Raw genomic sequence first — 26,621 nt, forward strand, 5'->3', positions numbered from 1 at the left:
CCTTGTTCCTTAGAGGTCATATTCTTAAGCTATATACCTAGGTTTCCAAATGAATTTCAAAATATTTCATATGATAGCTGCAGCTAAAATTTCCTTCATAAGATACTGAAAGTCAGGTAATATTCCATCAATGGAAGAATGAATTATGAAATGTAATGAAGCCTTTTTGGAAATCAAATTGACATTCTTAAAAAGAAGGAAGGATATATAACTCAACTGAACAGAGTTTGGCAAACCTTTTTTCAAAAATTGCTCAATTAATATAATTAAGTATACAAAGATTTCAGTGGAATGATATTTCAAATATTTCTTTTCTGTAATGTACTATATTTCTTTAATTAATTATGTAATTTTAATCAAGTTAAATTAAAAACAAACACACAAGTACACACATATAAAAAAGACACACAGCCATTTTAACGTTTTAAGTTTTCACAAGTGATCATAGCAATGGGAGTAAAACCTCTCTGGTCAAAGACCTGAGGAACAAAATCAGGTGTTTTTTGTGTGTTTTTACGACACATAAAATGTGAGACAGAAAATACCTGGCAGATTATTCATTAATTTTAAACAATTATATGCCACCTTTCTTTTAAAAATAAAAAGGGGTTATATAAAAAACAGTACAACTGATATATAGTAGAATAATCAGTCTAAAAAAACCCAGCCACAAATTCTCATCACAGAGCACAGAAATCCAATTCAACAACCACTGGAAAAAATATCTACCAAATGCTGTCTGAAATAAAACTGATTTACAGGATCTATTGAATGCAAATGAAGAAGGGGCTCTCCACATCCTCAGGCAGACCACACTATAATATAGGTGCTACACCTGAAAAGATCTGGAACAGTACTTAGGTTGGTCAACCCACTTGCGTTGCAGGGCATGCTATGGAGAAGTTGCCTAGAGAACTTTAGCGGCAGGAGAACTAATTGGTTCTCAGGTCAATACTATGCAGAGTTAGTCCAGTCTATACCAATAGCTTTCAACATAAGTAACTGCACAGGATTGCCTTTTCTAGGAACCTGTCCTTTGAAAATCCAGAATATGTAGCATTTCCTATGAAACTGAGCTCTAAACTTGCTTAAAATCGGATGGTTAAAGCCAATGATTGAATGTCCACCATTCATGAAGGGTTGATTGTGAAGCTGCTGGAGTTGGCACCGTACTTACTTTCACTGGTGATTTCTGACACTACTGGCACCAAGCCACATTCTCCTGCAATATAGACGAGACCTCCATCTAAACTCACAGCATCAGCTTCATTTTTCTGCAATGAAAAAAAAAGTTTAAGTTGAGACCTTTTTTTCAAAGAAATGACTTTAGATAACAATTAAAACCTCAACATCAGCTCAATCCACAGGAAGATTTTAGGTTTAAATGAATATGACCTGGTAAGATTACAAATCTAAGTGTTTATTTCAGTTTATTCTAGTTTTGCATGCAAAAATTTATGTATGAACTGAGCCTTGATTCTCCTGATGTTTCCAGCAATTCTCACATCATAGTCATCTATTGGGAACCTAATGTTTCTGGTTGGAAGGGTTTGCTGGAGATATCTGTTTCATTCATTTTTCTAGCTTCTGGAGTCTGGACTAATCCAATCATCTAAATAAACATTTCCTGATACCCTGCTTGGTAGAGCAGCAAGGTTCAAGTCACCTGGAAAGGTAAGTTGTGTAGGGTGGGCTTGTGAATTGTACAGCTGAAGAAATGCTTCCCTTTGCCAGTCATACCATTAAGCCAGGACAAGACTAAGAAATAATCAACAAGTTGGAGAAATTGTGTACGAAAGGTTCCTCTGTAGCGTACAACGACTGTAACAACTTCTCATAGTTTCACTCTTGTAATTCTGGGCAATTAAAACATTATAGCTTAAACTTTTTTTATGGGTGACCTCACCATCAAGTGAGGTCAGTGGCCATGGATTTTGCAATGGTAGCATCTCATCTTCCTTTTTCTACAGCTTTGGTGCTGACATTAATGGATTTCATGAACCACGTAAAGAGGTTTCCAGGTTATTAAATGCGCTTAGTGGTCTTTGATGACTTTTAATATGTTACTCTGGACCTGGTTTCAATTTTCTTGATTCATTTATTTTGGTTTTTAAAAATTCTGTGGTAGGTGTTTAGCTTAGTTGTAAGATGTTTGGGAAGCTATAGTTGAAAGTCAAGGTATGAATATTTGAATAAACAATCACACAAACATGGATTCTTCAGTGTTTGAGGCATAAAGGAACAGAAGGAGCAGACAATGAGATACAGCTGTGCAAAAAGCACTATGGTCCAAATCATACAAAGAACACTGTGGGACAGGCAGGGTCTCAGTCAGTTAGTGGAAAGAGACAGAATGCAACTTTTTAGCCCTTACTAGAATCTTGACAATGGCATCTTCTGGACTGTCAGCCACAGCACACTCGATGACACCTCCACTCACTGCACTCCAGGTGTCACACTTTGCCTTCTCATCCCTGCCAATGGTGCACCACCGAACCTTGTTTGTTGTATCAGGAGTAGGTCTCTCTGCAGGACCAGAAAGGAAAAACATAAGTATATCAAGAGTCCAGCTTTCCTGCTGAGAGGTGACCAACTGCAAGCAGAGGGAGGTTTCTGATTTCACAGTGACTGTGTGGACAGCTCCTTAATATTCACATGCAAGGAGAGCTATTTAGATCTATACTAAACAGAGCTATTTAGATCTATACTAATTCTGAATAACGTACTCAGGCAGGCTGAATGGGAGCATCCCCAATTTAGGGAAGATTTCACTTCATTCTACTTGAGTTATAGGGAGTCTTTCAAGAAAACCAGTTTATAGCATAACAAATTCCAGATTGTTATTTCAAATATCTCCCCTCAAGTTAGCACTTCCATTGTGAAGATATTTATTTGCCTTGTGCTCAAGACAGACTACCTTACTGCTAGAAGGAAACTATGATTCAGCACCAGAATATGTACTATGCATGTAGAATGTCTAAAATTAAATTCCTCACATCTTCAATTAGAAAGTCTATGTCAGTCATTTCCAGCACTGACCAGGATAGCCCAGGATAGCTTGATTTCATTAGATCTTAGAAGCTAAGTAGGGTCGACTTTGGTCAGTATTTGGATTGGAGACCACCAAAGAATTCTAGGGTTGATATGCAGAGGCAGGAAAATGGCAAACCACCTCTCAATGTCTCTTCCCTTAAAAACCACATCAGAGTCATCGCAAGTCAGCTGTGACTTGATGCCCCCCCCAAAGTAATGTCCAATGTGGTGCCTTGTTGGGGGGCACAGCGCCTGGGAGGCTCCCGAGTATGGCAGCCATTTTGCTTGGAAAGGGGTCTCACAGCGCCCGGGAGGCTCTCGAATATGGCAGCACATTGCTTGGAAAAGGGCCCCCCAACATCCGGGGGGGGGGGGGCACCTGGGTACGGCAATAGACTGCTTGGAAAAAGGCCTCTCACGTGCAACTGACCTTTCCTTCCCAAATGTGGTTTCGGAGAAAACTGCTGAGGTTGCAAGACCTCCTGGCTCCAATGTGTACGTGCAATTATGCCAATTCCCTTGCTCAAATCCCCCTGTGCCCTTTGCCCTGTCCATTGTGCCTGCCTACCCTGTTTGTTTTTCCATCTGTAAACTGTCAATAAAAGGGCCTGGGGGGAAACAGGACAGCAGAGTTGCTCCCTGCTTCTCTCACTCGCCGAAACAACATGCTGTCTCAGTTGCTGTAAGACTACAGTGCCTACAAATATGTTACTTGGTAGCCCCTTGCTTCTTTCCCAAAGCATCTCTTCCTAAAGCAAGCAGCCAGTTCTAGGTTTCCTCCATCATACAGGAGCAGGAGGTGCTGCAGAAGACTTCAGGAAGCATCACCTTTGGGCCTGCAAGGAATCTACATTCAGAAATAGCTGCTCCAACAACAGGAAGGTGCTTGGCCAGGAACCTCTGAATATTTTGTAACTGCCTCCCGTGTCAGCCTTTATGATTATGTGAAAGATCTCTGCCTGAGACCCTAGAGAAACACTGCCAGTGAGCATAGGCAATGCTACTCTGATCAACTGGCTGACTCAACCATTTAGATGTGTTCAAAATCTCCCACACATATCATGTCACCTACAGTAGCACCGTTATTTTGTGCACTGTACTGAATGTGGTTGTTGGAGCATGATAGGCACCTAGTGGCTAATGAATATTTTTGATTGTTAAAAATGAGTTGAGTGTTCTTCCAAAGAAATATCCAAACATCAGGGCACTCATCTCACCCTTAAAAAAGTAATGAACTGTAGCAAATGGAGTCTATCTCACAATTACATGAACACAGCCCTAAAATAAAAATGCAGATTGCTTTTGCAATTTTTGGCTCTGTATAGCTTCTGGAGAGTGAAGTCAAAAGAATATGTTTAAGCTAGTATTGCTGACTGAAGGCTTTGCTTCATGATTTTAAATTTCCTCTTCTCTTATGCTAATTTCCCGTTTTATTTTAAACATGTGTCCCTCCTTTCCAGAAACTCTTCAAGGGCAGCTCCATATAGAACGAAGTGTAGTAGTCTAATATAGGACCCCTTCCTTACATGCAGAAAAATGCACTTTAAATTCACTTTCAAAGCACTTTGCAGCTGCGCGGAATAGCAAAACCCACTTGCAAACAGTTGTGAAAGTGGATTGAAAGTGCATTATTCTGCATGTGCAGAAGGGGCCTCAATGTTACCAGAGCATGCACCATAGCAGCAACATCTTATTTACTCCAGTAAGGTCACCAGCCAAAGCCGACAAAAGGTGCTCCTGGCTACTGTTGCTGCATGTTTATTGCACAGGAGATGCAAGTCCAGCAGTACCCTAAGCTGTGAACCTGCTCCTTAAGGACATGTGCAGCCCCATCCAGGAGAAACCTATGTACCTGGGTCAGTCCTTCTACCCATCAGTAATACCTCCATATTGTTGGGTTAACCTTCAGATTATTAGCTCTTCATCCCAAAACTGCTTCCAGAAACTGGTTCAAGGTTTCCACACCTAGCTTCATTACCCATTACTGCAAATTCCCTGATTACCTTTTCTGATATTCTGAATAGCAGCATAATACTGGGGGCCCAGGAAGAGTTGAGTATCCATTTTTGCAGGAACACGGATAAGTTTCTCAGCAGAGTCTTTAATTAGGAGGTCTTTCCCATGAGAGGATCCAAAAAATTGACACTGTCCTGTAGTACCCTTGGGATACCGTTCCTAGAATAGGAGAAATATGAATTAGTGAAGAGAAAGCAAGTGTAAGAGGAGAATGTGGAGATAAAACATGGCATTTGTTTATTAAAGAAAGAAGGGAGAGAGATGAGGAAGGACAAAGCAGTTTGTGCTCTGTCCCTGCCTCTTCCTCACACTTCTGGTGCACAGACCTCTTTCTACTCCGTTCCTGTCAACACAATTGGCTATGCACTTTGCCCACCCCTTGAAGATGTAAATCAGAGAATTCCAAGCAACCTTCACATTTGTGCTACTTCTACACGGGAATTCCTTTTGTTCAGTTTTCTTCTCCTACTGGCTCTGTTGTCACCCCATCATCACGTTTGCTGATTTCTATTCCCCCACTGACCCTCCTTCTGTACATGGTGCAGTAAAGAACCACCAAAATCTCACAATATTATCTCATGTTATCTGGAGTGAAATGTCATCATAATCAATATGCTAATGACACATGTCTCTACTTTTCCTTTTCAACAATATCAAATAATATGGTGGGTACTGTACACAAATGCAGACGCCTTCTCGCCACCCCCTGCTCTCAAACTTCCACTCTCCCCCACCACTAGCCCTCTTTTGTCACCCCCACCCTAATACTCACCTTCCAACCCCAATACTCACCCTCCATCCCTCCCAGATCCCTAGCCACACCTGACAACCCTCCCACCATCCTAAAACACACCTTGCCATCCTCCCCCACCTTAATAATCACTTCCCAATCCTCCCCCACTTCCCAATCCTCTAGCCACACCTTCCAACCCTTCCCCACCCCAAGCCTCACCTTGCCCTCCTCTCCCCACTCAATACTCACCTTCCTACCCTTCCCCACCCTAATACTCACCTTTCAACCCTCCCCTACCCCAAGCCTTACCTTACAACCCTGCCCCCACCCCAGGCTTCACCTTTCCACCCTCCCCCACCCCGATGCTCCCCTTTCAACCCTCCCGCCATCCCAAGTCACCATTAACTTTTCCATTTTTAATCCATACATTTTGCAGTTGAATCCTTTTAAGTAACTGGAAAAAACACCTGTAATGTAGAGACCAGGTTCCAGATCTCATCAGTCCGACCATCAACGCTTCGCGCCACCACAGCATGAGCAGGAACTCTAGCCAGGTTACAGACTTTGTACTCATCTATTGGCTTTCTGGTGCCATCATCACAAAGTAACTCATAATTGCTCTTCTCTTCTTCAGAGAGGCCTATAGGGAACAAGAACTGAGAGTGAGGAGGAGATCTAGAAAGCAAGGCTTGCTTCACTGGAATCTCTGAAAAACAGAGCTAAGACATTGACAACCATGACTTAGAGCGAGCTAAAAATGTAGGTGAAAGTACACTGTCACATATAACTAGCCCTCATGGCTGTAATTACAATCTATGCCTGATGACAAATGCTGTTATCTCCCTCAGACAGCCAGTCAGATGCACACAACACTGCCCTAGATTATCCCAGATACAGTGCTTGCTCTTTTGCTTTTTAAATGGCAGACAGCGAGGGAGGAAGAAAAGGAGGGCTATGATTCTTGTTTAACTTTTTTAAAAATTGTTGCACACAGATACTGAGATCATGTTTCATCCAGGAGCGTAGAGAAGGAATGTGGTTGGATCAGGAAATAAAGCCAGATGTATGCTACTCTGGAGAGCTCCTGCCTTGAAAAAATGTAATATGTCAAAAATAATGCAATTATTGGGGCACTGTGTGGTTTCCGGACTGTATGGCCGTGTTCTAGCTGCATTCTCTCCTGCCGTTTCGTCTGCATCTGTGGCTGGCATCCTCAGAGGATCAGATCCTCTGAAGATGCCAGCCACAGTCTGGCTAACGTCAAGAAGCAATAACTGCACAACTCAGCAACCAGCTCCACAACACCAATGATTCGACCATGAAAGCCTTCGACAATACAATGCAATTATTTCATATAATTATGTAAACTGCCCAGTGTGCATTATGTGCTGTCAAGTTGCTTATGAGTTATTGTCACTTTATGTTGAAATGATCTCCAAAACCTCCTGTCATTGATACCCTTGCTCAGGTGTTGCAAACTGAAGGCCATGCCTTCCTTCATTGAGTCAATCTGTCTTGTATAGGTTTTCCTCTTTTCCCACTGCTTACACTCTTTCCTTGCAAATGCCTCACCTTTCACATTTAAAATAGAGTAGCTTGCATGAGCTGTATCTGTAATATAGTACAGAATACTGGTTTTTACTCTATGCATAGATGAAAATAAAGGTAAAGTGTACCATCAGTTGCAATCAGTTCATGGCAACTCCATCCTGGGGGTTTTAAGACAAGAGATGAGCAGAGGTGATTTGCCGTGGCCTTCCTCTGCATAGCAACCTTACTCTTCCTTGGTGGTCTTCCATCCTAGTATAACCCTGCTTAGCTTCTGGGCTCTGATGAGATTGGGCTAACCTGGGCTATTTATGAAGCTACAATGGATTTTGCAGCAATATAAAATAGTATATCAGTACTTGGACAGAAGACTCCAAGGAAGACTTTACAGAGGAAGGCAATTACAAACGGCCTCTGCTTCTCACTTGACTTGAAAGCCCTACAAAGTTGCAATAAGTCAGCTAAGACTTGGCAGCACTTTACAAACACGGTGGATTTTATTTTTCGATTGTACTAGGGAATTCTAGAATGCTGAGAATTGTGGTAGGGGATTCTAGAAAAGCCTTTTCTAGAATTTCTATCTGTAGTGTCGTGTATATCTATATATCTAGTACTGTAATGTGATTCCCAGTGTGAATACCAAAATCTACATGTCGGGATCACATGGATGCTATACAGATTTTTCTGCAAACTTGGGATACTCCCCAAATTTGCAGAAAAATCTGACAGTTTTTTTTAATGGGAGCTTTAAATCCCACCCAATTTAAAAAAAAAAAACATTGTCTGTGCATATGCAGACATTGCTGTTACCTTTTGAAGTGGTGGCAACTGCCACACAGAGCCACTCTGGGCCTGGCAGCGGAGGCTGATGCCAGGAGCTGCTCTGGGCCCAGCAGCAGATGCTAAGAGCCACTGGGCCCAGCAAGAGCAGATGGTGAGAACTCCCAAACACTGCGGCTTGTGCAGCAGGGCTCTACAGTGAGTGGTTGGGAGTGGGGGGACCCTCGCCATACCCACCCAGAGCAGCTCCGAGTGAGCTGGTGAAAGTGAGACTATGTGGGGGAAGGGAAACCTCACTGTTCCTAACCAGAGCATCTTTGAGCGAGCCAGCAAAGTGGGGTTACTGGGGAAAAGCCTCAGCACATTTGTGTGGAGCAGTCAGGCCACTGGGAAGTGGGAGAGAAAGTGAGTTGAGATAGGGGCAGAAAGAGAGTGTTTGGGGGTAGAAGGAGACAGACAGAGAAGAAGCTGGGGTGGGGAGGTAGAAAGAGAGGGACAGAGAGAGTTGGGACAGTTGGGTGGAAAGACAGCTGGGTAGCAGCAGACAGAAAGAGAGAACTGGAGAAAAGTGGTAGATAAAGATAAATAGAGCTGGGGTAGGGTGGCAGAAAGAGAAAGGGCTAAAGGGCTGGGGGAGGGGGGGAGAAAAAGTTGGGGTAGTGAGGCAGAAAGAGAGCATTGGGTAGCAGGGCAGAAAGAGAGAGCTCAGTTAGAGTGGCAGGAAGAGAGAGAGAGAGTTGGGGTAGAATGAAAGAAAGAGAGTGCTTCTATAGGGAAGAAGAAAGAGGGAGCAGAGTAAGAGGAGGGGAGGAGACGCAGGATGGAGAAAGTGAGAGGCAGAGAAGGAGGGGTAGAGGGGAGCAAACAAAGTCGGTAGTAGTGTCCTCTTCCCACAAGTTTCTTGCCGGTCGGTCCCCACTTGTTCTTATACATAATCGGAGGCATATCTAGGAAAACTGGAGCCCTGGGACAAAACCTGAGTATGGGCGGCCACCCTCCCCCACCCAAACAATGATTTTTTGCACCAGCTCACAAAACACCTCCCACCCTCAGCAAAACATACATGACTTTCTCCCCATCAACTCTCTTTCCTAATTTTGTCCTCACACCAACCCTGTGAGGTAGGTTGTTAGCCTGAGAAACAGCTCCAAGCCAGTGCAAGTGGGAATTAACTTTTAAGTATGTAAATCTCTCACAAATCACCCCCATAAGAAGTTGGAACAAGAGAGTCCTTCTCCCCAAAAAGCATATTGCCTATCTTGAGAAGGGAAGACTGCAAAGGTGTGCAGGCAAACACACGCTGCTCCCTCCCTGCGCACCTGGGCAGCCCATTATAAAGGGGGCAGTGTAAGTCGAACTTCAGTCTTTGCAGACACCCTGCGAGCAAGCGACGAGGGAGGTGGGGGAGTTACAAATCTTTCTGGATTGACTGATTTCCTGGTTTGCTTTTAGTGGTTTCTGGAAGAAAGGGGGGCGGGGGAGAGGGCGAGACTACTATAATTTACTGGGACTTGCGTTGCTGGCTTGCCACTGTTGCTTCTGCCCAGGTGTTCTGCCCGGCTCCTCTCCGGCTGTTGCCCGGGAGAAGGCTTGTGAGTAATGGCACGTGACTTAACTTAAGGGAGAATAAGGCATGTTGGGTCTGAGGGAGGGGAGGCAGAGCTCCCCAGTCCTGCTCCTGGAAGCACAGTGGGATTTCTCCCCTACCCCTGGACACTCCAGGCCACCGTCCAGAGTGGGCGGGGCTACAACAGGCATTGGCAGCAGTCGGTTGCCTCAGTGCTGGGCTTTCTGGGGCTTGCTGAATCAGTCTGTGGGGGGAGATGTTTTGGGACCCCCCCATGTAACCGCAATGGATGCGCCCGGGGACATGTGTCACCCTAGGCAAATACGCCTCTGTACATAATCGTCTAAGGGATGGAATGTGTGACAACAAACCCCCAGTCAGTGGGTGTGTAGGACTCACAAAGCGGTGGGCAACATTTCATCCCCTCCCCACCTGTCTTCCTGTGACCGGGTGCCAGCACAGCAATGGCGGACCCAACAATGACCTGCAGAGCAGCCCCAGTCAAAGCAACCTCACAGAGAGCTGGTGGGGAGGTGGGAGACACACCAGGAGAAGCGCTAGGAGGAGGCCAGAAGAAGGTGGGCCTGCAGGAAAACTTCCATCCAGCCAACATAGTCCAAAAAATTATAATTAGAGCTTTAAACAACAGATTCGCTCAGTGGCAGTTCCTTGGCAACCACAGATTCCACTAAATCAATGGGCTTAAAATGAAGTAACACTTCTGAGGATTGAAGTAATACTTAGATGTAAGCCCGTTCAATTTCACTGATGTTATAATCCAATGTAACTAGTTTGTTCTTCCGACATTAAATGCAGACCTGACTTGATGCCCCCCTAGACATGGCTGCTATGTTCTTGAGTTGTTGCCTTCCAGTTATGGTTATCATGCACCAAGATCATTTGTGCAAAAACACAAAGCACACTGTAAGCTGGTTTTTCTCATGTTTTTGAGACTACATATTGACCCAGACCTAGGGTCTTCCATCTGCTAAGCTTGACATATCTTAAATTCTTACTTTGTACAGTTGCATCTTTCACAAAGCACCCGTCTCCAGCTCCATCTTTCAGACATCTGTAACAAGGGAAGGAGAAAGAAATATTACAGCAATAATGTTTTTCAAATCTGTACCAACCATGCAATGCATACTGTCTACTGTTGCTGTTTAACATTGCATGGCACCAATACTGTATGGATCAAAGAAGTGATATGGACTTAACTCTGCTGACAGGCCTTGAAAATTCTATTGCATGTACAAGGATGAACTCACAAAGGATCAAGGGCTGGCAAATTAGAAGTTGGGATGTGGAGATGTTGAGGAATAAGGGAGACAAGCACATTCATATGGGGGGAGGGTGTTAGTGACCTACTTAAAGGGAAAGCAGCAAGATGTTTCTGCATTTCAGATCCAAACTAATACTAACATGAAAAATAATCTTGTCGCAGAACTTTGCACTACCTTGTGTAATTGACTAAGTAGTTTTTTGCCACTCAATTGCAGTGAAGTATTTTGCCCCCTTTTAGAAAAGAATGTTTTTTAAAAATATTTTAAAAACTGAAATCTTAAAGTACTACCTGAAGTAGTAGCATAATCTCACCTGAAAAATCAAAGGCCTTACACTCACTCCTCCACCCTTGAGCAACAAATGTGTGTTTGTTTTGCACACTCTCACACCTGTCCACTGGTCAGGAAGGGGTATAAATGAGTATTTACTGAGTGTTGCTTGTGGCCAGCAAAGTCATTACCCATGCCTGCATTATGCTGTTGACCAACTATAGACTGGTTTCTAATCTCCCTTTCTGGGAAAAGTGACTTGTGACAAAGCAATTCAAGGATTTCCTGGATGATACATTTGCCTTCAACTCTTTTCAATATGGCTTTAGTTCTGGCTATGGCATGGAGACAGCTTCAGTTGCTCTTGTAGACAATCTTCATTTAGAAATGGATTAAAAAGATGCTTCCCTGTTGACTTTACTAGGTCTGTTCACTGCCTTTAGTACAGATGTCCAGCTCGTACTGCTACAATGTGTGGAAAACAGCAGAGACTGGAATGGCATTTAGTTGATAAAGATCTTTTCTACTGGGCCAAGATTAGAAGATTGTCATTGCAGATGTGATAAACGAGAAATGAGTTTTCTACTAGGAATGAGGAGATGAGTCATAAGGGAGGATTCTTAGGGCAGGATAAGACCGCTGGATGACTAGGGTAAAAGGCGAGTCTTGTATCAGATTGAACATATTGAACATGCTTAATAGACTAATGCATATTAACCAAGGATGTAGGTAAGAGGAGGTTCCCGGGTTCAACCCCCCCCCCCCCATTACATGTCCGAAGCTCTGCCCCCCGTTTGTGGGTTTTTTGTATTTTTTAGTGTTTTTTTCAGTTTTTGGCCTGCAGGGGATGCAGTTTTTAGGCTAGCAGCACCAACATTTCAGGGATTTATTGGGAGACTCTCCTGATGGTATCATCCAGGTTTGGTGAGGTTTGGTTCAGGGGGTCCAAAATTATGGACTCACAAAAGGGGTGCCCCATCACCCATTGTTTCCAATGGGAGCTAAGATGGGGGCTACACCTTTGAGGGTCCATAACTTTGGATCCTCCTGAACCAAACTTCACCAAACCTGGGTGGTATCATCGGGAGAGTCTCCTAAAGATACCCTGAAAGTTTGGTGCTGCTAGCTTAACAATTGCACCCCTGACAGCAGGCACCCCCCAATTTCCCCAGATTTTCCTTTTAAATCCACCCCCTTCAGCATGGATTTAAAGGGAGAATGTGAGGTCCCCAGTTTAAACATTGAAAAGTGATGCTGTTTCAGGGTGGGGGAGAATCCACCCCAAAACAGCATCACTTTACATTTTGTTTTAACTGTGGACCCCAGATTCCCCCTTTAAGGTGGATTTAAAAGGAAAATCTGAGCTCCCTAGTTTAAACACCATTGAAAGTGATGCTGTTTGGGGGTGGATTCCAGCATCACAGTGGCCGCCCATGGGGGGGGGGCACAAAACTCAGATTTTGCACCCGGCTCCATTTTCCCTAGCTACACCTCTGCCCAGAGGGGAGGGCAGAAGGGACTGCCAGCTGGGAATCCAGCCAGTGGGGTGGGAGGCAGGCGAGGCAGGGGAGTCTGCCGTCCCTGGCCTTGGAGAGCTGCTTTTATAAGTATTGAGAATGGGGTGGGGCTTGAGGAGGCGTGGCATCACCCCCCCGAACCCACCCCATTAAAAAATCTATAATTACTTCACTGATATTAACTTCTCCTTCTGCTCTGATGACAAACTGTATTACAATGAGCATATAGGAAGAATATGGGAGGGGCCACATATTAAAGAGGAACACGTAAATAGGAGGACCAGAAACTTGTGACTCTAAGTACCCTTAGCCAATGGGGGAACAGAGAGGGTGTGGCAAATTCAGGAGAAGGGAATAAACATGCTGTGGATATAATGTTTTGGCAGACTCTGCCCATGTGGGGACAGCTCCACTTTCTTTGCAAATATAGCTACTCAAAATTCTCTTCTGTTGGCTTGATATTTGGTAAAGAAATATTGGACACCAGACAGATTGCAAATCTGTTGCTTGGGATTTATCCTGCTTGTACCATCAAACAGTTATGCCAGTCCTTTGATTGAAATCATTTAAACTCTGGAGTGTACGGTCATCAATATACTGATGACATCAATATACTGATGATACAGCTCTTTCAATAAGCCTTTCAAAGTTGTGACCTCTGTCTTAGGCTACTGCCTGGAAGGCTTGGCCAATTGGCTGAGGGATAACAAGCTGAATCCAGACAAGATGGAAGTGATGCTTGCTGGCTAGGCTGATATGTTCGTGGGAACTATGCTGTCTATTTTGGATGGGGTAAGACTTTGTTTGACAGAGTCGGCTGAACTCTTGGTAGTTTTAAGATTAGACTATTGTAACGTGATCTTTATGCGGTTACCACTGAAAATAACCTGGAAGCTACCATTGGTTCAAAATGTAGCTCATTCATTAAAGAGAGTAAGCCACTTTGTGCATGCTGTGTCTATTCTGAAAACCTTCCATTGGTTGCATATTTGTTTCTAGGCCCAAATCAAGATGCTGGTTCCTACCTTTAAGGCTCTTTGCAACCCAGGCCTCTCGTGAACCTGTGCATTCTTCCCAACAAGGGCTTTTAGCTTTTCCTGCCTGTAGACTTGTTAGATCTGCCTCTGACAATTCTCAGCTAATTCCTACAGCTGTCCTTAAATTTTGGAGCTGCCTGCTGAAGTTAATTAGGAAGGCATCAACATTCCTGTCTTTGAGAGCAAGTTGCAAAACCAAACTGCTCGGACAGGTTTTTAAGGGTCATTGGAATCTATTGAGGGAGTTTTCATTCCTGTTGGATATTTTTACATTTTTTAAAAAAATCCTTTAAAATATATTATGGTTTATTTGAGCGATTTACTATTTTTGAGCACTGCCCCATCCACCATCCTTGCAGGGTAGGCTCAGATCCTCATGATCCATCAGCACAACAACAGAAGGCAAAGACCACAAGAGTCTTTGCTTGGAAGGCCTTTATTTTTGCTTCCAACAGTTACAGCATCCTTTTGCTCTCTCCATGTCTCTCTTACCAACCTCCCTGCGCGCCTCCCTTTGCCCTCCTTTTATCCCTCTCAAAAGGTTCCTCCCTCCTCTGGATCCCCCCTTGCTCAGGCTGTTAATGGCCAGCAGGCTGTCTATCAAGCCCTGCCAGTTTGTGATTGGCCCCCCAGTGTTCTTGGTCCTCCCCATTGATTGCAGCTCAATCTGGGCTGTGAGGCCCTGCCCTACTCTGAGGAAAGTCTGGGGCCTCCTACTTGCATCTTGGCGTCAGCTGTGCCGGCACTGCCCCGCTCTGGGGAACTGCTGCCCAGGCCTTCTTGCCAGCTCCCTGCAGCTTCTCCTGGCTTCCTCGAGGTGGTTTGGTTCACTCACTGGTAAGCCAAGAGGCAAGATTGCCAGGTGTCCTGCTGTCCATGAGTGGACATCCATGCAACTGAGAGGTGTGAGGTGGGCTGCTGGATACTGGAAGGCAGTCCCATCCCCGGACACATATCTTTTAAAAAAATTGTAGTGAGCTGCTAACCTTTGTAGGCTAATAGAGATTTCGTTTGTGGAGAAATGGGGGATAGAAGTCTGTTACATACATTAAAATCTCAAGCAGGGTTTTGTGGTTTTCCGGGCTGTGTCGCCGTTGTCTGGTAACTTTTGCTCCTAACATTTTGCCTGAATCTATGGCTGGCATCTTCAGAGAAACATTAAGAGCCATCATTACACAGCCCAGAAAATCCGCAGCAGCCAGCTGATTTCAGCGGTGAAAGTCTTTGACAATACCATCTCAAATAGCATTATGTCTTTTAAAACCCACTGAAGTCAACGGGTTTAGAAAGAGGTAACTGATTGGGATTGTTCTATAAGGTTATGCGGCTCCACTGAAGTGGCTTGACATGTTGAAGACATTTTGTTTTCTCTCAGGAGAATGTTCTCCAACTCTAATGTACATCTGGCCAGACTTTTCAAAAAGAGGCAAAAAAGTCATGTTCTGAAGGTGAATAGTGGCTGCAGCATGCTCTGACTGACTGTGGGGAAAGCCTATGATGCTACACTTGCCACACCACAGAAAGCCCAGCATTCTTTTAATGTCAGTAATGGGAATAAGCAGGTTGGGATTTAAGAGCACAGAAACCTTGCCATAGCATTAAGAAGAGAAGAAGAAGAGTTGGATTTATATCCCCCCTTTCTCTCCCATAGGAGACTCAAAGGGGCTTACAAACTCCTTTCCCTTCCCTCCTCATAACAAACACCCTGCGAGATGAGTGGGGCTGAGAGAGCTGTGACTAGGCCAAGGTCACCCAGCTGGCATGTGTGGGAGTGTACAGGCTAATCTGAATCCCCCAGATAAGCCTTCACAGCTCAGGTGGCAGAGCGGGGAATCAAACCCGGTTCCTCCAAATTAGAATGCACCTGCTCTTAACCACTACGCCACTGCTTAGCATTAGTGCTAATTTCAAAGGCATCTTTACATCACTTCTTATAAATAATTAACTTATTAAATTATTAAAGCTTTATTTAAAAAAAAATAAAATACAAAAGCACATGCTACTCACTTTAAAGCTCCAGCATAGCCTGCATAGGGATCAGAGGAAGAGCACTGTACAGGATCGTGACACAAACGGCACAGATTTGGCTCACTTTTGGGAGCCTCAGGGACACAGGAGGCTGAGAAAAACCTGGCTACCGCTGCAAAGGAAACACATATAGGTGAGTCACTGTACAGAATCCCTTGTTAAACTGGACTCTCATATTAGTTATTAGGAATAGCTCAGTCACTCAAGTCTCCCATTTTTATTGTTGCCACTTCAGTAAGAAGCAGAAGCGGTAAAGAAAAGAGTCACTCCGAGGATCCTATAGGTCACAGAAAATGTTTGGGTACAAGTATCAGATCATATGCAGTTTCATTGGAGGCAGCGGTATGCAAGTTGTAGCCTCCGTGAATTTGCAAAGTAATCCAAATGCACTTCTGAGATCATGCTTTGCAGCATTTGGCTTAATCCTTATTTGAACAATGTGTAACAATAATATTGAGTTTTTGTGTAATGCTTTCAGTGTTCAAAGTGGTTGTTTTGTTGCAGTCTTCACAACAGTCCTTTATTTATAATCTACCTTTCTCATTGAGACTCAGGATAGATTAAAGAATATAAACTGTGCAATCAAGCAGCATAAAACAACCAGTGAACTAGGGAATAATGTGAACAAACTATCTAAACCAGGTATACTATAAATAATACAGAAAGTGGATCACCTTGAAGACAATCTAGTAAAAGCAAGTGATACCTACAATAATCATTGTAGTGGATTGTTCCATTGTAAGGGTGCCCTCCTGGGCTTTTCATCCTACTACAGTTCTAATCTTTTTAAAATGTCTTCTTTAACATTACAGGTCTGCATATTCTGCAGAATGGCAGAAGAGTGGAAGTCTTCTTGACTTCTTTAAGCAAGCCATTCCACAAGGTCAGATCACCACTGAAAAGGTACCTGCCACACACTTGCAGGGTGGCATCCTTAGAATGCTTTCCTGATGAGATGAGCAAAGCTGTTGCTTCATTAAAGTTTGCCGGTATTATTAGCTGTGTGTTGCAAATGGGGACCTGAGGCAGAGAAAGGATGCTGATTGGAGAGGCCAGATTGAAATCAGACACCTGCCAAAACACATCTCATTCTCTTAGTTGCTATGTTACACCCTTCCAGGTGGCAATGTTTCCATTCAGGAGAATGCCTGTCATGTGTCCTCCACTAAAAGGAGTGCACCATCCCATCTGTACTCATCATTTTCTCATTCCACTTTTGGACTTCCACCTCACATATTACGCAAATAACCCAGCTGTCTTCAGGGTATGGTAGCACATTTCGTCTTTTTTGTTACTGCAGATGAACCTGCTGACTCTCCAGAATGTTGGGGAAAGCCTTATGAATGTGACACCTCTTGCACAATCTACTGCTATATGTATTACACTTCTTACCTTTTGGTAAAGGCTCTTGTTCTGCTCCTTGCCATTGTATACAGTTTTTTTCCAGCAATCTTCCTATTGGTATGACCCATCCGGCCGATCTGCCAAAGCCAGTGTGGCAAGATTTTTTCCCTTGGAGCCCACAAAGGGAGGAAATGTCTGTTCCTTTCTTCACAACAGCCACAGCATAGTAACTGGTAGCACATTCTGAAGAAGAGAGAGAAATTTAGAAAGCTGTGGCAGCAGAGAGCTGTCCTGTTGCTCCCTGTGGCTAAGGCCCACTTTGAATGGCCACACTTATATCAGATTATAGATTTGAATTTGGTCAGTGATAGGATAATCGATTAAGCTCAAGCATTTTTGCAGTTTCCCCACCTCTGCTGTGTCCCAGGAAACCTGGACAGGAACTTCTTGCTCATTTTCCCTTATAACTCCCCAAAGAAGGCTGGGAATTCTGTAAGGGACATATTCCCAAGGGGGCATTGCTCTCATATGCTCCTCCAACCACAGGCCTGCTTTCATTGCTCCTAATGCAAAATAGCATTTTAGCTGCTTTTCAGTGTTTTCTAGAAAATCTCGTGGGGTTGCCGTAATTCAGCTGTGACTTAACTGCAAACATGTATGGATTGCTGCAGCATTTTAATTAAAGTAATTTCTATCCATTTGTACCCAATGCAAATACGGCTTGCTGCAGAATGCCTCTGTCGCTGCCCTCTGGCATTGTCTTGGAACCAGAGCGGCTAATCTTTCTTACCCTCTTTCCCCTCCAACACTCTTTAAAATCAGCACAGCAAGTTAGACATGTCCAATAGGCAAACAAAATGGTGACTGAACTCTTGTAAAAGGAAAGAATATGGTGAGGGTTTAGAAAACCCTGTAGGGTATGTTAGAGCCAGCGTAGTGCTTAAATTGTTGGAGTAGGATCAGAGAAACCCAGGTTCAAATCTCCACCCTGCCATAGAGACTTATCCTCAACTGTGGCAAGTATTTGGATGAGACCTCCAAGGAATACCTAGGGTGTGATGCGGAAGCAGGCAATGGCAAACCATCTATTAACATCTCTTGCCTAGAAAATCCCGTGGGGTTGCCGTAATTCAGCTGTGACTTAACTGCAAAAATGTATGGATTGCTGCACTCTTTTAAAAGGGGGCTCAGGAGAGGATGCAAGAAAGTTTATTTGCTCTGGAACTGGGATGGGGAGAGAAGCAGCAACTGTGCAAGATTGCCATTCTCCAGCTGGGAACTGGAGACCTCTAGAATCTCCACCCTGCAGATCTCAGTTCCCCTGGAGAAAATGGCTGCTCTGGAAGATAGACTCTGGCATTATACCTTGCTGAGGCCCCTTCCCCAAACCCTGCCCACACTGGACTTGGCCCTCAAATCCCCAGAAATTTCCCAAACAAGAGCTGGCAACCTTACAGCTGCCCTGCCCCCAAATCTGCCACTTGAAGAAGCTGCTACAATTGACCTTATGACAGAGTCAGCCCTTATTGAATCTCTTAAGTCCTTGATTCAGACTCAGATCCCACCTTACTGAATGTGTAGGACTTAACAAGATCCTAAATGTGTAGGACTTAACAAGATCCTAAATTCAAAATCCAGGTAAAAAGGTATCAGTTATCACAACTGGGTAACAGAACAGCTAATAGGATGCAATTCTGAACAAGACAATTCTCAGAAAGGCCCCTCTTCAGATTTACCTTTTCCATATACCTCCGCTGCAACAGGCTTCAAATTGTATGGGGCCAAGCCTGCTTCATAAACAAGGCCACCATCGAGGGTGATAGCATCTGCTTCAGAGTTCTGAAAAAGAGTAATAAGCTGAGCATATAGGAATCCCTTCCCCGCTTTTCAGCCATGGGAGCAACCTGAAGAATTGCTGGGAAAAACAGCTCCCTCCACTATCCCAGCCTCTACTGGAACCAGTAATCAATGCAAAAACACTTCTTAGCATTGTCAGGGTGGAGCAGCAACATTGTAATATATGGAGTAATATATTGGGGTGTGTGTTCATTCCAAACTAATGAAACATTAAGGTTATTTCCACACTTGGTCATTGATCTGCATAGCTCCCATGGCTGCTGGGAATGCTGAGGCATTTCAAGCAGCAGCATTGCGCCAATACAAAAGTTCCCCTGCACATTCCTTGACTCAGCCTTCTATGACCACTATTCCCTACTACTACCACCACCACCAGTCCAGACTTTTAAAAAATCAGAAATAGCTCAATCACCATAGTATTCTAAGGCTATAATAATCTGTTGCAACAATGTACCAGTTACCCATTCATATAAAAAGTCTAACCCTTTTCACTGCAGAGCTATAAAGGCAATATGCAGTACGTACCTTTTCCCTTATAAGTAAGCAACCAGAGAATTACTTTTTTTATCAAAATGAGAGCTGGGAACCTGAATCTTGTTGCGGTGGGTTGTTATAATGCCATATCAATGTAGGTTATTATAATTAGTTAAAAGAGACTAGAAAAGCCTCCAAGGGGGTTGAAATGGTAGCCACAGAAATTGAGGTAAAGGAAATGTTGCCAGTGTGGCGGATCTGCAATAGTGCACATCTTCTCATCCATATGGTGACCAAAGGTGCTTTTACTACAGTCTTTTTAGAAAGATAGCATCAAGGCAGGTTTGGGAAAGATTGTAGAAAAGCTAGGTTAAATATAGGATGACATTGTGTGCATGCTTCCAGAATCAGTACTGCAGTAAAGAAGTCCCCACAGGGCAAAAAGTCCATGTGGAAATAGCCCCTATGAAAAGCCACATTTGTTATGTGCTGATTTAAATATGAACATGACTATTATGTAAAAATGAAAATAACAAAACTAATAGGGCAATGAATGCATAAATTATATTTGCCTAATTAATTTTCCTGTGACCTAATGGACTGATTTAGCAGTTGCATTTCCTCAGGGCTGATTCAGTTTCAGAAAACAGTGTGTGTGGGCAGGGGAGGATTAAGCACTATTTCCCAGCATGCCACGTGTCAAGTTTAAATCAGGGTCTCATGTGCCCTGGAAAGCACAGTGCTCCTAGACTGAGGGTTACCAACCTCCAAGTGAGACCAGGATATCTCCCGCTATTACAACTGACCTCCAGCCATTAGAAATCTGTCCCCCAACAGATTCTGCCCAGATTGGCTCTGGCTTCACCATGACCAGTCAAATTCTTCCAAGCTCTGTCTTTGACAGAATTTCATCATGTGGTCAATGTTGGCTCTACCCCCTGGCACCACCCAGGCATTGGTCTTTTCAAAATCAGTGCTAGACCAAGGCACCAGTGAAAGCTTAACTAGTCCCACACATTGAATTCAGGAAAGTTCCCCACCATTCAGGTTCCTCTGTCACTTACTGCAATGGCTTCTATGCAATCACGGTAACTCCCCTTCCTGACACAGCTCACTGGGGGGGTTCCTGCCAAGCATGTTTGCAGTTCCATACATTTTGTCTGCTCAGGATCAGATATTGTGCACCATCTTACTGTGCAGCTTGAGAGACACAAGGCTGTGGAGAAAATGAAGGCAGGATTAAAGAAGTTATACCATAGACCTTAAACAATGAGCACATCACCTACCCCCATGCCATTGCCCAACAAGACTGAAAGACCTGGTCATCCATTTTGTGCTGTTAGCTCAGGGGTAGGGAACCTGTGGCTCGAGAGCCGCATGCGGCTCTTCTGCCCTTACACTGTGGCTCCACGAGCCGAGCTGCCGGCCCCATCCTTGCCCGTCCTGCAGGCAGCAGGGCGGGCGCACCAACTGCCTACGGTCGGCTGGGCCGCGCTGCGGGCTTCCCCTCTCGCCCGCCCCGTTGGAGCGGGGCGGGCGCTTTCCTGGCGGCCGGCGAGGCCGAGTCGCCGGCTTCATCCTTGCCTAGGGTGACCATCCGTCCCGATTTTCGCGGGACACTCACGCTTTTGCGTAGAGTGTCCCGCTGGGCTTATGCCATTGTCCCGATTACGGACAATGGCCCGCAGCAGCACACTGCCTTTTGCGGCGGCGCTCCCCAGTGAGGAAACAGGGAAGCGCCCCAGAAGGCACTGCGGCTGCCGCAGTGTCTTCTGGGGCGCTTCCCTGTTTCTGACTGGGGAGCGCTGCGCAAAAGGCTGCCTTTTGCTCCTGCGGCCTTTTGCTCCTGCAGCCACGCGCACGGGCTTCTGAGGCTTGCCGTTTGCTGCCCTGTCACAGGGCGGCAAACGGCAAGCCGCAGAAGCCCGTGTGCTTCTGCGGCTGCGCGCGCGCACGTGCGCACGGCCGCTTCCCCGTCCCGGGCCGGAAAGGTGACCATCTGGTCACCTCATCCTTGCCCGCCCTGCAGGCAGCAGGGCAGGCGCATCCATGCGCTTCTCAGAATGAGCGGAGTAAAAGGTTAAAAAAAACCCTATATATATAGTGTTATCTTTATTTTAAATGTCAAAAATTATTTGCGGTTCCAAGTGTTTTCTTTTCCCATGGAAAACGGGTCCAAATGGCTCTTTGAGTGTTAAAGGTTCCCTACCCCTGTGTTAGCTGAACAAAAAGTAGCATGTTGCAGTTAGCACAGTTCATCCTTACTGGTTCACTGGAGTTAAGTGATTTTTGGAACCTGCCATATATGAATATTTGGACTGAGATAAAAAACCACATGAAGTTAACCCCAAACTCTGTCAAAATTTGTACTTGTTTATTTAACCCATATTATGCTACCTTTCCATCCAGCTCAGGGTCCCCAAAATGGCAAATGATCAGAACATCAATAAGAATGCTAAAACAGGGATATATAAAATAATAAAAAAAGCCCAGTTCATTAAAACACAAACTAAACAGATCTGGCCTGCACTATTATTAAAAAGTTCTTTTGTTATGGTTTTATAAAGCAAAGTTTATTTATTTTTATTTTTTTAGAAGGCAGAAGATTTTTTATTTTATAGTAAAGGAAACACACATCTTGAAGTGCAGATCATAAATACTCCTGCGTATGTTATAATTTCAATACCATATAAACTATACTTTTGCCTTACATAATTAACATCTCACCCACAGCAAGCTAATGACATGGTCAGTGCACTATCATTATTCACCCGTGAGTGCATTAGTCTGCAATATTTTTGCAAAGCTTACCACTCAAGATGAAAAAGAACAGTTGTTCAGGATGTTGATATGAAGTGATACATTTATATTAGGGCCTATGGATGATCTCTTCAAGGATCAAGATGGCATTACGTCAATTCAGTCTGTAAATATCTACAAAGTAGGCCTTTCAGTGACCACTCCACAACTATAGAATTCCGTTCCAGCAGCCTTGGACTAGCTCACTAGTTTTAAAAATTTCGTTAACACAAAGGTTTTATTTCATTTGCTTTCTGACAAAAAAAATTCTGAAATTACAGTTAACAAAATGCAGCAGAAACTATCCAAAGCACACACTTAGGAAAAATTTTAATAGACTAAACATTTCAAATACAGAGAAACTAACATCTTCCTCCACAACTCTGAGTCTGATTTCTCCTGGAGTGACAACTATATCTGGAGAGTTCTTCACATCACAGATATAAATGCCACTGTCCTGAAACCGCGCATTTGCTATACTGATAGATGCATCTTTCTTGTTAAGATCTCCAGACCAGCTGATTCTGTCCTATATATTTCCCAGGATATGCCCTTCCATTGGAATAATAAAAGAACGATAGAGGAGAAGGTGCTCCCTCTGCTTGAAAGCTCCAGGCAACAGAAGCTGCACTGCTGATCACTTCTGTTGATGTGAATGTGCACTCCAGTTTTGCCTCTGTCCCATTCTCCACAGAGAGCTCCGGTGGTGTGTAGATTTCCATAGCTGACACTTGGAATAGACTGAGAGTCGCCACCAGGAAAAGCACAGGCCACCGAGTCACCGAAGTCATGCGCCGCCTCATCCCACTGCTGCCACCATCGCCTCGTCTCGCTGCTGCTGTTAGAGCCACCGATGTCATCCCTACCGTTGCCATTTTCATGCTTCCACCTCCTTTTTCTCCCATTGTTCTATCCCCCCATAAAGCTAAGTTTAAAGTAAAGGGCGACTGTATGTTTTTCCCCATGGGCAGAGGGTGATGTACATCAAGAAAATGATGCAAAGGGGGAAAGTTATGCTGCTGCCACAAATCACATCACAGGGAATTGTCACTAAGCAGCCATGGTGTTTAGACAATCAAATTTCCCCCAGTATCACAGCCATGAATATTCTTTTGCAGAGGAGACTGCATTATCCCAAAGTAGACAACTGATAGAACGGTGTAGCAATGAAATAACTGCATGAATGTCGTGCTAAAAACTGGCCACCTTTAAAGGCCCTTAACAGATTGTAAGTTGGAGAGATAACTGCGTTATCTACTAATATCTGCTTCTGCTAGGAAAAATTGCTGGGAATTCAAGTTTCAGTTCCTCAGATTCTTACACAGCTAGATTACTTTGCATTGTTTTGACTAAGATTTATGGCAAAACTAGATGGAACACGAACGCACTCTCTGGCCACAAAAATCACTGCTGTTAAGATAAGATTCCAAAGTTTGAGCCATCACTCTATGTCTACATAGCATAGCTACATAACCAGATATGTATTTTTAAATTACAGTTATCTTGTCTCTTTGGGTAGTTCATTCTGTTTCCATCCCATCCTTTCCCCATGAAATTCAAGGTGATGTCGTAGGATCTTCAGGCCATGTAGACATTGACCAGACCTTTACCTGCTGAGCTTCTGCAAGGCTGCTGCATCATTTGACTTCAGACTTTGTCTACTAAAATTCGGTGCTTTCTCCTTTCCCTTCCCCCCCCCCCACAAACACCCTGTGAGGTGGGCGGAGCTGAGAGAGCTCCAAAGAGCTGTGACTAGCCCAAGGGCACCAAGCTGGTGTGTGTTGGCGTGCACAAGCTAATCTAGTTCCCCAGATAAGCCTCCACAGCTCAAGTGGCAGAGCAGGGAATCAAACCCAGTTCTTCAGATTACACTGCACCTGCTCTTAACCACTACACCACTGCTTTGGAGCTCGGAACAGAAAATCCAGATGGCTTTCCCACGCACACAAATGCTCACCAATGAAATAAAACTGAACAAAAGCCCTGCGATCTTGCACCAATCCAGCTCATTTTAGTGGGACTTGAGAATTGATAGGTCCGTGTCCACTGCTTTTGATGCAACCCAAAGTCTACTGGTGGGGATGACTTTGTGATCAAGTATCAGAAGCCAGTCCGTGCTGGCCGCACAAGACAGCATGCATCCCCCTACCTCAGCCTGAAAGTCATCACCTGAAAACGGAATCTTTCCAGGTTGAAAGAAGCATGTGAATGGCTCTTAGTCTACTTAGGAAAGCAAAAGCTTAACCAAGCTGTTCAAATATAAGGGGTTAATCTGAAATTCCTCGGTATTTCTGTATCAGAGGGAAGCTGCTGGCTCATGGCTCCAGCATGTTTCCAAGACTCAAATCCTAACACTCAAATAGAACGAGAGCTAGATCAGCACAGTTCATCTGAGAACAACATGTTTTCCTCATAGTGCTAAAGCAGAAGTTTGGGCGGGGATTACAGGGGATTATTCACAAACCATTTTGATCCCAGATGTAGAAACTGTTCAGGTATATTGTCAGAGCAAAATTAACTGATCCAACAAGGGTTAGCCAACCCAGCTCTCCCTGCCAATTCTTCCCTACAAATACTTTTCACCCTGCATGTGCATTAATTTGACAAACAATGAGCAGAAAACTTACTTGTGCCACACCAGCTTTTCCTAGTTAAAGAGCATGACGGCAAAATTGTCCTTTCTTGAATTACCTGCAGCAAATACTCATTGAGCCCCTATCCTACTATTCACTTTAAGCATATAGTTAAGTAAGCATATAGTACGTTTGGAGAAAGAGACCTGGGTTTAAAGGTCAGCATTTGTTTAAACTCAGGCTTCTTGATGTGGGCCCCAATAAGCACATGCATGAAGGGCAGCAGACTTCTGGGATCAAGCCAACCTCCCAATAAAGATAGCAATTGCTGTGATGCTAGTTAAAATGACATCTTAACCAACTGAAGTCTCTAGAAGAAATTGTAGGTTTGCGTATTTTAAAGGTTTGCTGTCAGTGGCTCTGTCTTTTCCTTTCGTCCTTGAAAAAGGAGTGCTGTATTCACAGCACTGCTTCACAGATTTGCCTTTCCCTGAAAGCAAATTTGAAAAGTTCACTCTCTAATTCTGTCTTGCAAGTTCTTTTGACTTCCCACTTCAATCGTTCAAGTCTGAAGTTTCTTACCCAGCAGCCCAACTGTGACTTGGAAGACCAGTTTCATCTTTTCCTCCTCAGGCTTTCACACAGGTGTTGCTGAGGTGTCTGTCACAGACTGCTCCCCAGTGTCTGTGACAGCTTTTGCCTCAACAACGATGCCTTTTATAGACAATGGATTCTGCAATGTTAGCAGAAGCAATGACCCAACTGTGTTTGCCCTTCCTTGTTTCCCAATAGCTGCTGCTGGCTCAATCCCTCCCTTCTCGCCAGCCCATTACAGGAAGAATTTCATTTTGGCTTCAGATTCACTAAGTTCTGCTAGCTGGCATGAGCGGGAAGACCCAAAGTGTTTGTAAGGCTCAAATGGGAAATTCCCCATCATTTAACTTCCTTTTTACCTGAAATGCAGTGAAACAGGCATGAAAGTTTCCTAATTTATTTTTTCATCTTCATCCTCGTAAAGACAACATACAGAAAATGCTTTAGAGCTGGCTCTGAATTTAGGCTGTAAGAGCAACAACTCCATTAAAAATAACTCAATGTTGTTTGCTATGGATTTCTGCAACCTAAACCTTACTGCCACTACAGCCTAATTACAGTAAGGCCTCAGCAAACAGGAGGGTGTACAGGTAACAATGAAAGAAGGCGGTGAATCTGAGGAGCATTTGCCAGGGGCTTCAGCTGTGATGTGCTGGTGATTTTGGGGTGACCAAGTGCAAAAATCAGAAGGATCCATAAGGATCCGTGTGTTTCGTTGTGGTTTCATTTCATTCCAATGCAAAAATCATATGACTTCATGAGGCTCTGTTAAAATCACCTGTATCTTGCTTTTACCCAGATTTGTGAGTTGGGGCATGTTCTATAATTAGATGGTGACTTTGTTTGGTCATGGTGGGATGGGGCAACTGCCCAAGTGGAGGGGCAGAAAACTCAGATTTTTCCCCAGGCTCCATTTCCCCTAGCTATGCCACTGCTGGTAACTATCACACATCCCTGAAACCCTATCCAACTTCCTCCCTTTTTCCTTAGTCAGCTCTTGTATGTTTTGTGTGCTTGGTTGCGGTGGGTAACACCATTATTTTTGACTATTTCATCAAACACCAATGTTAGTTGCACTGGACTTGCATATAGAAGAGGGGAACTTATTTTTCTGTTAGGATAAGTATGATGTATTATACTAAACAATGGAGATCATGATTCTGGAAGT

General features: G+C 44.1%; 1 protein-coding gene across 1 annotated transcript in view; it reads right to left on the minus strand.

Moving 5' to 3' along the window:
- TF (transferrin) overlaps positions 1 to 25,587 on the minus strand; it is a 34,086-nt gene extending 8,499 nt beyond the window's left edge. The window contains exons 1-10 of the mRNA XM_048505175.1: positions 25,442 to 25,587; positions 20,552 to 20,703; positions 18,893 to 18,995; positions 17,205 to 17,399; positions 15,792 to 15,924; positions 10,694 to 10,749; positions 6,250 to 6,422; positions 5,037 to 5,208; positions 2,375 to 2,526; positions 1,178 to 1,274 (exon numbers count right to left, since the gene is read on the minus strand). Of these exons, the coding sequence (XP_048361132.1) occupies positions 1,178 to 1,274; positions 2,375 to 2,526; positions 5,037 to 5,208; positions 6,250 to 6,422; positions 10,694 to 10,749; positions 15,792 to 15,924; positions 17,205 to 17,399; positions 18,893 to 18,995; positions 20,552 to 20,703; positions 25,442 to 25,478 (1,270 nt within the window). The 5' untranslated portion in view covers positions 25,479 to 25,587. The remainder of the gene's footprint in view (positions 1 to 1,177; positions 1,275 to 2,374; positions 2,527 to 5,036; positions 5,209 to 6,249; positions 6,423 to 10,693; positions 10,750 to 15,791; positions 15,925 to 17,204; positions 17,400 to 18,892; positions 18,996 to 20,551; positions 20,704 to 25,441) is intronic.
- Positions 25,588 to 26,621: the final 1,034 nt, after the last annotated feature.

The sequence above is a fragment of the Sphaerodactylus townsendi genome, linkage group LG08 (genome assembly GCF_021028975.2).
Source record: "Sphaerodactylus townsendi isolate TG3544 linkage group LG08, MPM_Stown_v2.3, whole genome shotgun sequence".
NCBI lineage: Eukaryota > Metazoa > Chordata > Lepidosauria > Squamata > Sphaerodactylidae > Sphaerodactylus > Sphaerodactylus townsendi.